This window comes from Mustelus asterias, chromosome 15, assembly GCF_964213995.1.
Source record: "Mustelus asterias chromosome 15, sMusAst1.hap1.1, whole genome shotgun sequence".
NCBI lineage: Eukaryota > Metazoa > Chordata > Chondrichthyes > Carcharhiniformes > Triakidae > Mustelus > Mustelus asterias.
Genome location: NC_135815.1, coordinates 63,050,562 through 63,064,056, shown reverse-complemented (window position 1 = coordinate 63,064,056; position 13,495 = coordinate 63,050,562). Strand labels below are relative to the sequence as shown.

Here is a 13,495-nt window from a genome sequence, read left to right as displayed (position 1 = left end):
TTCTCTCTTCTCGCCCAGTAACATAGCTTTACGCAGTTTCTATTCCATCCTCAATAAGGACAGTGGAAGGGGGGTTTCAGGATGTCACATGATCGATAGCGGGAGTGGGGTGAGGGAGATCGGTGTTTCCACCGGCTGTCGGAGGGGGGAGACAGTGGTTTCGGGTTATTGAGAGCTGGGAAGGAAAGGAGAGGTTATTGGAGTGTGTGCGTGTGGGACACCTGAAACTTCTTGTTCCTTGCGAGCGGAGAGTGTAGTAGCTGTAGCCCCAGTTCCCGGCACTGAACCCAAATATGTTCACAGCGGTAATTTGTCTCACCTTCGTGGCCATTCTCATCGTTGCAGCGCCGCAGGAAGGTAGGGGGAAGTCTACATGTTCTTATATTATTTAAAGTATTTTTAAACAAAGTAAAGGAACACTTATGAGAAACGCTTGAAAATGTTTAGTTTTGCAAAGATTTGTCAGAGGGAAGAACTATAAAATGTATTTTTTACGAATGATTATTTTGTCTGGTAAAATATTTTTTCCCGTTCTACCTGGGGAATAATTTGGGTTAATTCGCTTTCTTTATTTTGAATGCGATGTTATTTTCAGCCCTTTAAGAATGGACTGTTTAAATGAGGCTGGATCCGCTGAGCTAATTATTCAGAAACGCTTTTGATTATGGGCTGGGTTGAAACTGGACACAAAAGTCATCCCAACAACTGATTCAAAGTTAAATGTAGTGTGCAGACTGAGTTTTTAACTCCCTCACTTGTTTTCTTTCCTGTAGTCCTGAGAATCCCATCTTTTCAGTTAGAATCGTGTTAATTTCAATTTATTTTTAAATTTGCGAAATAAGCAGAGTTTCGAATTTGCAAGTACTATTTTCAAGTTTTGCATGCTTTTCTTACATTGCCCCAATTCGCAATGTTTACAATCGCCTTTCAAAATAAAGGTGTAGATTTTAGGTGAGTGCTGGCCAGATTGAGAGACTTGGGCAGACCCATAGCCCTGAGTTGAATTTCTGTAGCAAAGTGAACGTGGAAAACGTTTTCGAAAATGTTTTGATTGAATTTTCCGTGTTCTTTTAAATTGGACTGATCTGATTGGTGGTTGACAGCTATCTTTCCTACTGTCCCTCTAAACCAGTTTATAAATTACTCAGGAAAGCTGCAATCATTTAGTTGATTGACCTCCAAAAACCATTTAGTTTTGTTTTATTGCTTCTATGTGACTAATAAGTAGAGCCAACATATCCTACTTTTAAAACCAATTAAGTATCATATTTATTAAAGTTATGATCGCCATTGACAACCCAGTTATTGGTTTTGGTTGCAAGTTTTAGCACCAGTGTAATTGAGGAAATCTGATTTTAACAACTGGCATCAAATTTAATGTGACAAAAGTGTTTAATTCTAACTCAATATTGAAATGAGTCACCAGCACTTTGTTGAGATATGAGATTGTTGTGAATGGTAGGGAATAATGAAACAACTAACCAGAGGAAAGGGATCCTCAAATATTCCTATCCTCAATGATTGGGGAGCCCAGCACATCAGCGCAAAAGCATTTGCAATCATTTTCAGCCAGAAGTACCAAGTGGATGATCCATTTCAGCCTCCTCCTGAGGTCCCCAGCATCACGGATACAAACTTGATTCACTCCATGTGATATAAAGAAATAACTAAATATACTGAAAAGGATATAGGCCCTGTCAACGATCCCAGCAATGGTACTGAAGACTTGTATTCCAGAACTAGCTCCATCCCTAGCCAAGCTGTTAAGCATAGCTACAACACTGGCATCAACTTGACAATGTAGAAAATAGTCCAGGTTTGTTTTGTCCAAAAGAAAACAGGACAAATTTGAGCCCCATCAGTCTGGATCATGAGCTAAGTGATGAAAGGGGTTGTCAACAACTCTATCAAGTGACACTTACTCGGTAATAACCTGCTCACAGGTGCTCAATTTAGATTATGGTTGGGTCACTCGGCTCCTGACCTCATTACAACCTTGGTCCAAACGCAGATCAAAGAACTGCATTCAAGAATTGAGATGAGAGCAACTGTCCTGGTCATCAAGGCAGAATTTGACTGAGTCTGGCATCAAGGAGTCCGAGCAAAACAGGAGTCAGTGGAAATGGGGGGTGGTGGGGGGGATGGTGAGGAAGGTGGGGGGTGGAACTCTTACACTATTTGGACTCATATCTGGCATAAGGAAAATGGCTTTTGGAGGTCAATCAACTCAGCTCAAGGGCATCACTGCAGGAGTTTCTCAGGGTAGTGTCCTAGGTCCAACCATCTTCAGCTGTTTCATCATTGAACTTCCTTCCATCCTAAGGCCAGAAGTGGTTATGTTCACTGATTTGTTCAGCACCATTTGTGATTCTTTAGGTACTGCAGTAGTCAGTATCCATATGCAGACTTAGGCCACATTCAAGCTTGGGCTGATAGTAGCGAGTAACATTTGCGTCAGGCAATGACCATCTCCGACCAGAGAGAGTTTAACCACCACTTGTGACATTCAATGGCATTAACATTGCTGAATCCTGTACTATCAACATCCTGGGGGTTACCGTTGACCAGAAACTGAACTGGATTTGCCATATAAATACTGTGACTACAAGAGCAAGACAGAGACTAGGAATTCTAGAGATACATAAGAACATCACCATCTGCAAGATCTCCTCCAAGCCATACTTTATTCTGACTTGGAACTATATTGCTGTTCCTTCACTGTCGCTGGGACAAAACCCTGGAACTCTCTTAACAGCACTTTGGGTGTACCTTCATCTAGAATCATAGAATCCTACAGTGCAGAAGAAGGCCATTTAGCCCATCGAGTCTGCACCGACCACAATCCCATCCAGACTCTATCCCCATAACGCCATGCATTTACCCTAGCTAGTCCCCTGACACTAAGGGGTAATTCAACATGGCCAATCCACCTAACCTGCACATCTTTGGACTGTGGGAGGAAACCGGAGCACCCGGAGGAAACCCACGCAGACACGGGGAGAATGTGCAAACTCCACACAGTGACCCAAGCAAGGAATCGAACAAGGGTCCCTGGGGCTGAGGCAGCAGTGCAAACCACTGTGCCACCGTGCTGCCCCTGAATTGCAGTCGTTCGGAAAGGAATTGGGGACGGACAATAAATGCTGGCCTAGCTAGTGAAGCCCATATCCTGCAAATGAATGAAAAAGGTAGATCCCTGCAGTATGAAATAACTTTCCAAAGCCTGACGCTTGAGTTGTAGACAATCACGTTGCCATTTCATGCAGACGTATTGCTTGTTTAAATCTACTTTTGAAATGACCGAATCCCACCCCAGCTTATTATTCATAAATTCATATGTATTGAATGATGTGGGGCTACCTATTTTAATTTGTTTTACAATATTCAGACTATCATTTTCGGGAGGTTATTTTGTTTAATTACAGGGAATTTAAAAATCTATTGGAAATTATTTTTCAAATTCCATTCAGACATACTTTCTTGATTCAAGAACTGATATTTCCTGCTGAAACCTTGTTTATGGATGAGGGCCAAACTTTAAAATTGGAAAACACATCAAAAAAGAATAGTTCTGAATAAATTTGGAAATTGCATCAGATTGGGCTGGTTCTGTTCAAACTCTCCTGTGAACAAGTGGAAGACTGTTTCTGGGTTCTGTCACAGGTGGCACTATTGTTATTATTGGAAGGACCGTGGAACCTGTCCAAAAGGAATGCCCTAACTGACTGACATTGGGTTGCATTATTTGGTCTTCTGTGGGGTATGGGACAGAACAAGTCTGTTCAATAGATTCACAGTATTTTTCTTTGTGACTGAATTGCATTTTTTGGGGCGATAATTATACAAAAACAAGTAGTATGCTCATAATTTTCCTATGCTGTTCAGAAAAGAACTAAAATGTAAACTTTTTTTCCAGCATTTCTAGCACAAGCTCTCACTTTTCAATAGGTACCATACATATAATGTCTCAGACACCTCTATCAGTATTCCTGGGTATGTCCTGTCCCACTGGCAGGACAGACCCAGCAGAGGTGGTGGCACAGTGATATACAGTCGGGAGAAAGTTACCCTCAGAATCCTCAACATCGACTCTGGACCCCATGAAGTCTCATGGCACCATAGAGTCATAGAGGTTTACAGCATGGAACAGGCCCTTGGGCCCAACTTGTCTATGCCGCCCTTTTTTTTTAAAAACCCCTAAACTACTCCCAATTGCCCGCATTTGGCCCATATCCCTCTATACACATGTAACTATCTAAATGCTTTTTAAAAGATAAAATTGTACTCGCCTCTACTACTACCTCTGGCAGCTTGTTCCAGACTCTCACCACCCTCTGTGTGAAAAAATTGCCCCTCTGGACACTTTTGTAAGGGGATAGGTATATACCGCAGGGCAAGTGTTATAGCTGGGGGAGAGGAAATTATGATGCGATTAGGCGAGCTTTAGGATGCATAGGATGGGGAAGAAATCTTCAGGGGATGGGCACAATTGAAATGTGGAGCTTGTTCAAGGAACAGCTACTGCGTGTCCTTGATAAGTATGTATCTGTCAGGCAGGGAGGAGTGGTTGAGCGAGGGAACCGTGGTTTACTAAAGAAGTTGAATCTCTTGTGAAGAGGAAGAAGGAGACTTATGTAAAGATGAGACATGAAGGCTTAGTTAGGGTGCTTGAGAGTTACAAGTTAGCCAGGAAGGACCTGAAGAGAGAGCTAAGAAGAGCCAGGAGGGGACATGAGAAGTCTTTGGCAGGTAGAATCAAGGAAAACCCTAAAGCTTTCTATAGGTATGTCAGGAATAAAAGAATGACTAGGGTAAGATTAGGGCCAGTCAAGGACAGTAGTGGGAAGCTGTGCGTGGAGTCCGAAGAGATAGGAGAGGCGCTAAATGAATATTTTTCGTCAGTATTCACACAGGAAAAAGACAATGTTGTCGAGGAGAATACTGAGATACAGGCTATTAGACTAAACGGGATTGAGGTTCATAAGGAGGAGGTGTCAGCAATTCTGGAAAGTGTGAAAATGATAAGTCCCCTGGGCCGGATGGGGTTTATCCTAGGATTCTCTGGGAACATAGAACATAGAAAGCCACAGCACAAACAGGCCCTTCGGCCCACAAGTTGCGCTGATCATATCCCTACCTCTAGGCCTATCTATAGCCCTCAATCCCATTAAATCCCATGTACTCATCCAGAAGTCTCTTAAAAGACCCCAACGAGTTTGCCTCCACCACCACCGACGTCAGCCGATTCCACTCACCCACCACCCTCTGAGTGAAAAACTTACCCCTGACATCTCCTCTGTACCTACCCCCCAGCACCTTAAACCTGTGTCCTCTCGTAGCAACCATTTCAGCCCTTGGAAATAGCCTCTGAGAGTCTACCCTATCCAGACCTCTCAACATCTTGTAAACCTCTATCAGGTCACCTCTCATCCTTCGTCTCTCCAGGGAGAAGAGACCAAGCTCCCTCAACCTATCCTCATAAGGCATGCCCCCCAATCCAGGCAACATCCTTGTAAATCTCCTCTGCACCCTTTCAATGGCTTCAACATCTTTCCTGTAATGAGGTGACCAGAACTGCGCGCAGTACTCCAAGTGGGGTCTATAAAGCTGCAGCATTATCTCCCGACTCCTAAACTCAATCCCTCGATTAATGAAGGCTAGTACGCCGTACGCCTTCTTGACCGCATCCTCCACCTGCGAGGCCGATTTAAGAGTCCTATGGATCCGGACCCCAAGGTCCTTCTGATCCTCTACACTGCTAAGAATGGTACCCTTCATATTATACTGCTGCTTCATCCCATTGGATCTGCCAAAATGGATCACTACACACTTATCCGGGTTGAAGTCCATCTGCCACTTCTCCGCCCAGTCTTGCATTCTATCTATGTCTCGCTGCAACTTCTGACATCCCTCCAAACTATCCACAACACCACCTACCTTGGTGTCGTCAGCAAACTTACCAACCCATCCCTCCACTTCCTCATCCAGGTCATTTATGAAAATGACAAACAGCAAGGGTCCCAGAACAGATCCCTGGGGCACTCCACTGGTCACTGACCTCCATGCAGAGAAAGACCCCTCCACAGCCACTCTCTGCCTTCTGCAGGCAAGCCAGTTCTGGATCCACAAGGCAACAGCCCCTTGGATCCCATGGAAGCTAGGAAGGAGATTGCAGAGCCTTTGGCTTTGATCTTTATGTCGTCATTGTCTACAGGAATAGTGCCAGAAGACTGGAGGATAGCAAATGTTGTCCCCTTGTTCAAAAAGGGGAGTAGAGACAACCCTGGTAATTATAGACCGGTGAGCCTTACTTCTGTTGTGGGCAAAGTTTTGGAAAGGATTATAAGAGATAGGATTTATAATCATCTAGAAAGGAACAATTTGATTAGGGATAGTCAATACGGTTTTGTGAAAGGTGGGTCGTGCCTCACAAACCTTATTGAGTTCTTTTGAGAAGGTGTCCAAAGAGGTGGATGAGAGTAAAGCAGTTGATGTGGTGTATATGGATTTCAGTAAAGCGTTTGATAAGGTTCCCCATGGTAAGCTATTGCAGAAAATACGGAGGCATGGCATTGAGGGTGATTTTGCGGTTTGGATCAGAAATTGGCCAGCTGTAAGAAGACAGAGGGTGGTGGTTGATGGGAAATGTTCATCCTGGAGTTCAGTTACTAGTCCCCAATATCATCCGTATGTTTATCCAATGACCCTTTAAATGCCCTTAATGTTGACGAGTCCACTACTGTTGCCAAGGATCTGTTTTGGGGCCACTGCTGTTTGTCATTTATAAAAATGACCTGGATGAAGGCGTGGAAGGATGGATTAGTAAATTTGCAGATGACACTAAAGTCGGTGGAGTTGTGGACAGTGCGGAAGGATGTTGCAGGTTACAGAGGGGCATAGATAAGCTGCAGAGCTGGGTTGAGAGGTGGCAAATGGAGTTTAATGCGGAAAAGTGAGAGGTGATTCACTTTGGAAGGAGTAACAAGAATACAGAGTACTGGGCTAATGGTAAGATACTTGGTAGTGTGGATGAACAGAGAGATCTCGGTGTCCATGTGCATAGATCCCTGAAAGTTGGCACCCAGGTTGATAGGGTTGTTAAGAAGGCGTACAGTGTGTTAGCCTTCTTGTTGGTAGAGAGATTGAGTTCAGAACCATGATGTCATGTTGCAGCTGTACAAAACTCTGGTGCGGCCGCACTTGATTGCGTACAGTTCTGGTCGCCACATTATAGGAAGGATGTGGAAGCATTGGAAAAGGTGCAGAGGAGATTTACCAGGATTTTACCTGGTATGGTGGGAAGGTCTTATGAGGAAAGGCTGAGTGACTTGAGGCTGTTTTCGTTAGAGAGAAGAAGGTTAAGAGGTGACTTAATAGAGGCATACAAGATGATCAGAGGATTCGATAGGGTGGACAGTGTGAGCCTTTTTCCTCGGATGGTGATGGCTAGCACGAGGGGACATATCTATCATCCCTCAATTTAAAGCTATAGGACAGATGTCAGAGGTAGGTTCTTTACTCAGAGAGTAGTAAGGGCGTGGAATGCCCTGCCTGCAACAGTAGTGGACTCGCCAACATTAAGGGCATTTAAAGGGTCATTGGATAAACAGATGGATGATATTGGAATAGTGCAGGTTAGATGGGTTTTAGATTGGTTTCACAGGTCGGCACAACATTGAGGGCCGAAGGGCCTGTACTGCGCTGTAGTGTTCTATGTTCTAGGTCCTGAAAACTGAATATAGGAAGTTAGGAGATAAATTAAGATGCAGAGTCTCAAATGCAGTAATCTCAGGATTATTCCCAGTGCCACGCGCTAGAGAGAGCAAAGATAAGAGGATAGATTAGGTGAATGCATGGCTGGAGAAATGGTGTACCAGGGAAGGGTTTAGATTTTGAGGCAGTGGGACTAGCTCTGGGGAAGGTGGGACCTGTACAAGCCAGACAGGTTGCATCTGGGCAGAGCTGGGACCAATATCCTAGTGGGGGCTTTTGCTCGTTCTGTTCGGAAGGTTTTAAACTAGCATGGCAGGGGGATGGGAACCAATTCTAGATTTTGTTTAGGGAAATGAAGATGGACAAGTGAGTGAAGTGACAATGCGCGTCCGTATCAGGGACAGTGACCACAATTAGATTAGATTTAATATTATTATGAAAAAGGACAGAGAAAAAAATCAGGAGTAGAAATTTTAAACTGGTGGAAGTTTTACAAAACTGAGAAGTGATTTGGCTGGGGTAGATTGGGCAAGACTGCTAAAGGATAAATTAGTGGTAAACCAGTGGGAAGCACAAATAAGTGAGACCCTTAGAGTACAAAACAGACATGTCCCCTCCAAAAATAAGAATGGTACTGCCAAATCTAGACCCCCATGGCTGTCTAGAAAAATACAGTGTAAGATTAAAAAGAAAAAGAAAGCTTATGATGGTCACAAAAAACTCAACACTGCAGATAGCCAAGAGGAGTATAGAGAGTACAGGGATCATGTTAAAAAAGAAATAAAGATATCGGAGAGGGCATGAAAAAATATTAGCAAGCAAGATGAAGGGCAACCCAAAGATATTTTACCACTATGAAAAGAGCAAAAGGATAGTTAAGGAAAATGTGGGACCTATCAGAGATGAAGAAAGGAACTTGTGTGAAGATGCTGACGATATGGAAAGAGTTTTAAATGATTTTTTTTGTCCCTGTATCCACAAAGGAAAGGGATGATGTGGATATAGTAATCTAAGAGAAGCAGTGTGAAATATTGGATCAAATAATCATTATGAAAGAGGAAGTGTTAGAGGAGTTGGAACGTTGAAAGCGGATAAGCCACCAGGTCCAGATGGATTGTTACATAGAATGTTGGAGGAGGTCTGGGAGGAAATAACAAATGCTCTGAGGATGATTTTCCAATCCTCACTATGCACAGGTAAGGTGCCTGAGGACTGAAGGAATGCAAAAGTGGTTCCATTGTTTAAAAAAAAAGGAAGTGGCAAACAATTATGGGCCAGTTAATCTTACTACGGTGGTGGGCTAATTATTAAAATCAATCCTGAGAGATCGGATAAAGTGTTAGTTAGAAAGGGGTGGACTAGTCAGTGATAGTCAGCATGGCTTTGTTATGGGAAGGTCATGCCTTACAAATTTGGTTGAATTCTTTGAGAAAGTGATGAGGAGGATCGATGAAGGTAGTGCAGTGGATATTGTTTACATAGATTTTAGTGAGGCATTTGGCAGACTGGGATACAGGATATAGCGAATTGGATCCAAAGTTGGCTTAGCCATAGGGAACAAAGGGTATGGTCGATGGCTACCCTTGCTAATGGAAAGCTGATTCAAGTGGTGTTCCACAGGGCTCAGTGTTGGGACTTCTGGTAACAATTTGAACTTGAATGTGGGGAACATGATTGGGAAATTTGCAGATGACACAAAAATTGGCCATGTAGTGGATAGTGTAGAGAACAGCTGTAACCTCCAAAATGCTATCGATAGGTTGGTGGAGTGGGCAATGAAGTGGCAGATGGAATTTAGGGACATCAAACAGTAAAAGCGAATGAAGAATGAACAGAAATACACAGAGAGGTGGATGAAGTGAGAGATCTTGGTGTGCAAGTAAGTACACAGGTTTCTAAAGGTAGCACTATAGATAATGTTGTAAAGAAGGTATACCGAATACCCTCCTCCATTGTCAGAGGTATAGAATGTAAAAATAGGGATATAATGATTAAACTGTACAAGACACTGCTGAGATCACAGCTGGAGTATTGTGCACAGTTCTGGTCACCATATTACAGGAAGAACATAATTGCTCTGGAGAGAATGCACAGAAGTTTTACCAGAATGTTGCCAGGGCTGGAGTGTTGCCAGGGCTGGAGAATTGTAGCTACAAGGACAGATTGGAGATGTTGGGATTGTTTTTCTTCGAAGAGAGAAGGCTGAGGGGTGACATTATTAAGGTGTACAAAATTGTGAGGGGTAGAGATAGAATAGACAGGAGGAACCTGTTTCTCTGGGCAGAGTTCAAAATGTGGAGATGCTGCTGTTGGACTGGGGTAAACACAGTAATAGTTTTAACAACACCAGGTTAAAGTCCAACAGGTTTATTTGGTAGCAAATGCCATTAGCTATCGGAGCGCTGCTCCTTCGTCAGATAGAGTGGAAATCTGCTCTCAAACAGGGCACAGAGACACAAAATCAAGTCACAGAATACTGATTAGAATGCGAATCCCCACAGCCAACCAGATCTTAAAGATACAGACAATGTGAGTGGAGGGAGCATCAAGCACAAGCCAAAGAACATAGAACAGGCCCTTCGGCCCACGATGTTGTGCCGAGCTTTATCTGAAACCAAGATCAAGCTATCCCACTTCCTATCATCCTGGTGTGCTCCATGTGCCTATCCAATAACCGCTTAAATGTTCCTAAAGTGTCTGACTCCACTATCACTGCAGGCAGTCCATTCCACACCCCAACCACTCTCTGCGTAAAGAACCTATCTCTGATATCCTTCCTATAGCTCCCACCACGAACCCTATAGTTATGCCCCCTTGTAATAGCTCCATCCACCCGAGGAAATAGTCTTTGAATGTTCACTCTATCGATCCCCTTCATCATTTTATAAACCTCTATTAAGTCTCCCCTCAGCCTCCTCAGCTCCAGAGAGAACAGCCCTAGCTCCCTCAACCTTTCCTCATAAGACCTACCCTCCAAACCAGGCAGCATCCTGGTAAATCTCCTCTGCACTCTTTCCAGCGCTTCCACATCCTGTGACCAGAACTGCACACAATATTCCAAATGTGGTCTCACCAAGGTCCTGTACAGTTGCAGCATAACCCCACGGCTCTAAAACTCCAACCCCCTGTTAATAAAAGCTAACACACTATAGGCCTTCTTCACAGCTCCATCCACTTGAGTGGCAACCTTTAGAGATCTGTGGATATGGACCCCAAGATCTCTCTGTTCCTCCACAGTTTTCAGAACCCTACCTTTGACCCTGTAATCCACATTTAAATTAGTCCTACCAAAATGAATCACCTCACATTTATCAGGGTTAAACTCCATTTGCCATTTTTCAGCCCAGCTTTGCATCCTATCTATGTCTCTTTGCAGCCTACAACAGCCCTCCACCTCATCCACTACTCCACCAATCTTGGTGTCATCAGCAAATTTACTATCCACCCTTCAGCTCCCTCCTCTAAGTCATTAATAAAAATCACAAAGAGCAGAGGACCAAGCACTGATCCTTGTGGCACTCCGCTAGCAACCTGCCTCCAATCCGAAAATTTTCCATCCACCACCACCCGCTGTCTTCGATCAGATAGCCAGTTACCTATCCAATCGGCTAACTTTCCCACACCTCCTCACTTTCATCATAAGCCGACCATGGGGGACCTTATCAACCGCCTTACTAAAATCCATGTATATGACATCAACTGCCCTACCTTCATCAACACACTTAGTTACTCCACAAAAAGAGATGTGCACCGTCTCCAGACAGGATAGCCAGCAAGTCCAGGAGGCAAGCTGTGGGGGTTACTGATAATGTGACGTAAATCCAACATCCCGGTTTAGGCCGTCCTCATGTGTGCGGAATTTGGCTATCAGTTTCTGCTCAGCGACTCTGCGCTGTCATATGTCGTGAAGGCTGCCTTGGAGAACGCTTACCCGAAGATCAGAGGCTGAATGCTGGTGACCGCTGAAGTATTCCCCCACAGGAAGAGAACACTCTTGCCTGGTGATTGTCGAGCGGTGTTCATTCATCTGTTGTCATAGCGTCGGCATGGTTTCCCCAATGTACCATGCCTCGGGACATCCTTTCCTGCAGCGTATCAGGTAGACAACGTTGGCCGAGTTGCAAGAGTAGGTACCGTGTACCTGGTAGATGGTGTTCTTGCGTGAGATGATGGCATCCGTGTCGATGATCCGGCACATGTTGCAGAGGTTGCTGTGGCAGGGTTGTGTGGTGTCGTGGTCACTGTTCTCCTCAAGGCTGGGTAGTTTGCTGCGGACAATGGTCTGTTTGAGGTTGTGCGGTTGTTTGAAGGCAAGAAGTGGGGGTGTGGGGATGGCCTTGGCGAGATGTTCGTCTTCATCAATGACATGTTGAAGGCTCCGGAGGAGATGCCGTAGCTTCTCCGCTCCGGGGAAGTACTGGACGATGAAGGGTACTCTGTCCACCGTGTCCCGTGTTTGTCTTCTGGGGAGGTCGGTGCAGTTTTTCGCTGTGGCGCGTCGGAACTGTCGATCGATGAGTCGAGTGCCATATCCTGTTCATATGAGGGCATCTTTCAGTGTCTGGAGGTGTCTGTTGCGATCCTCCTCATCCGAGCAGATCCTGTGTATTCGGAGGGCTTGTCCGTAGGGGATGGCTTCTTTAACGTGTTTAGGGTGGAAGCTGGAGAAGTGGAGCAGCCGTGAGGTTATCTGTGGGCTTGCGGTACAGTGAGGTGCTGAGGTGACCGTCCTTAATGGAGATGCGTGTGTCCAAGAATGCAACCGATTCCGGAGAGTAGTCCATGGTGAGTCTGATGGTGGGATGGAACTTGCTGATGTCATCATATGTTTCAGTGATTGTTCACCATGACTCCAAAGGAAGAAAATGTCATCGATGTATCTAGTGTATAGCATCGGTTGAAGGTCCTGTGCGTTGAAGAAGTCTTGTTCGAACCTGTGCATGAAGATGTTGGCATATTGAGGTGCGAATTTGATCCCCATGGCTGTTCCGTGTGTCTGGATGAAGAACTGGTTGTTGAAGGTGAAGACATTGTGGTCCAGGATGAAGCGGATGAGTTGTAAAATTGCATCTGGAAACTGGCAGTTGACGGTGTTGAGTACTGAGGCCGTTGCAGCAATGCCATCATCGTAGGGGATGCTGGTACCGCAAGCCCACGGATAACCTCACTATGCTCCACTTCTCCAGCTTCCACCCTAAACGTGTTAAAGAAGCCATCCCCTACGGACAAGCCCTCCGTATACACAGGATCTGCTCGGATGAGGAGGATCGCAACAGACATCTCCAAACACTGAAAGATGCCCTCATAAGACCAGGATATGGCGCTCGACTCATCGATCGACAGTTCCGACGTGCCACAGCGAGAAACCGCACCGACCTCCTCAGAACACAAACACGGGACACGGTGGACAGAGTACCCTTTGTCGTCCAGTACTTCCCCGGAGCGGAGAAGCTACGGCATCTCCTCCGGAGCCTTCAACATGTCATTGATGAAGACGAACATCTCGCCAAGGCCATCCCCACACCCCCACTTCTTGCCTTCAAACAACCGCACAACCTCAAACAGACCATTGTCCGCAGCAAACTACCCAGCCTTGAGGAGAACAGTGACCACGACACCACACAACCCTGCCACAGCAACCTCTGCAAGACGTGCCAGATCATCGACACGGATGCCATCATCTCACGCGAGAACACCATCTACCAGGTACACGGTACCTACTCTTGCAACTCGGCCAATGTTGTCTACCTGATACGCTGCAGGAATGGATGTCCAGAGGCAT

General features: G+C 45.1%; 1 protein-coding gene across 3 annotated transcripts in view; it reads left to right on the top strand.

The window, feature by feature from the left end:
- Positions 1-228: 228 nt before the first annotated feature.
- Positions 229-13,495, top strand: part of fndc1 (fibronectin type III domain containing 1) — a 291,318-nt gene continuing 278,051 nt past the window's right edge. For all 3 annotated transcript variants that reach the window (XR_013499658.1, XM_078229984.1, XM_078229982.1), the window contains exon 1: positions 229-357. Coding sequence is in view for 2 of the 3 variants with exons in the window: in XM_078229984.1 (XP_078086110.1) it covers positions 294-357 (64 nt within the window). In the remaining variant the exon portion in view is untranslated. The remainder of the gene's footprint in view (positions 358-13,495) is intronic.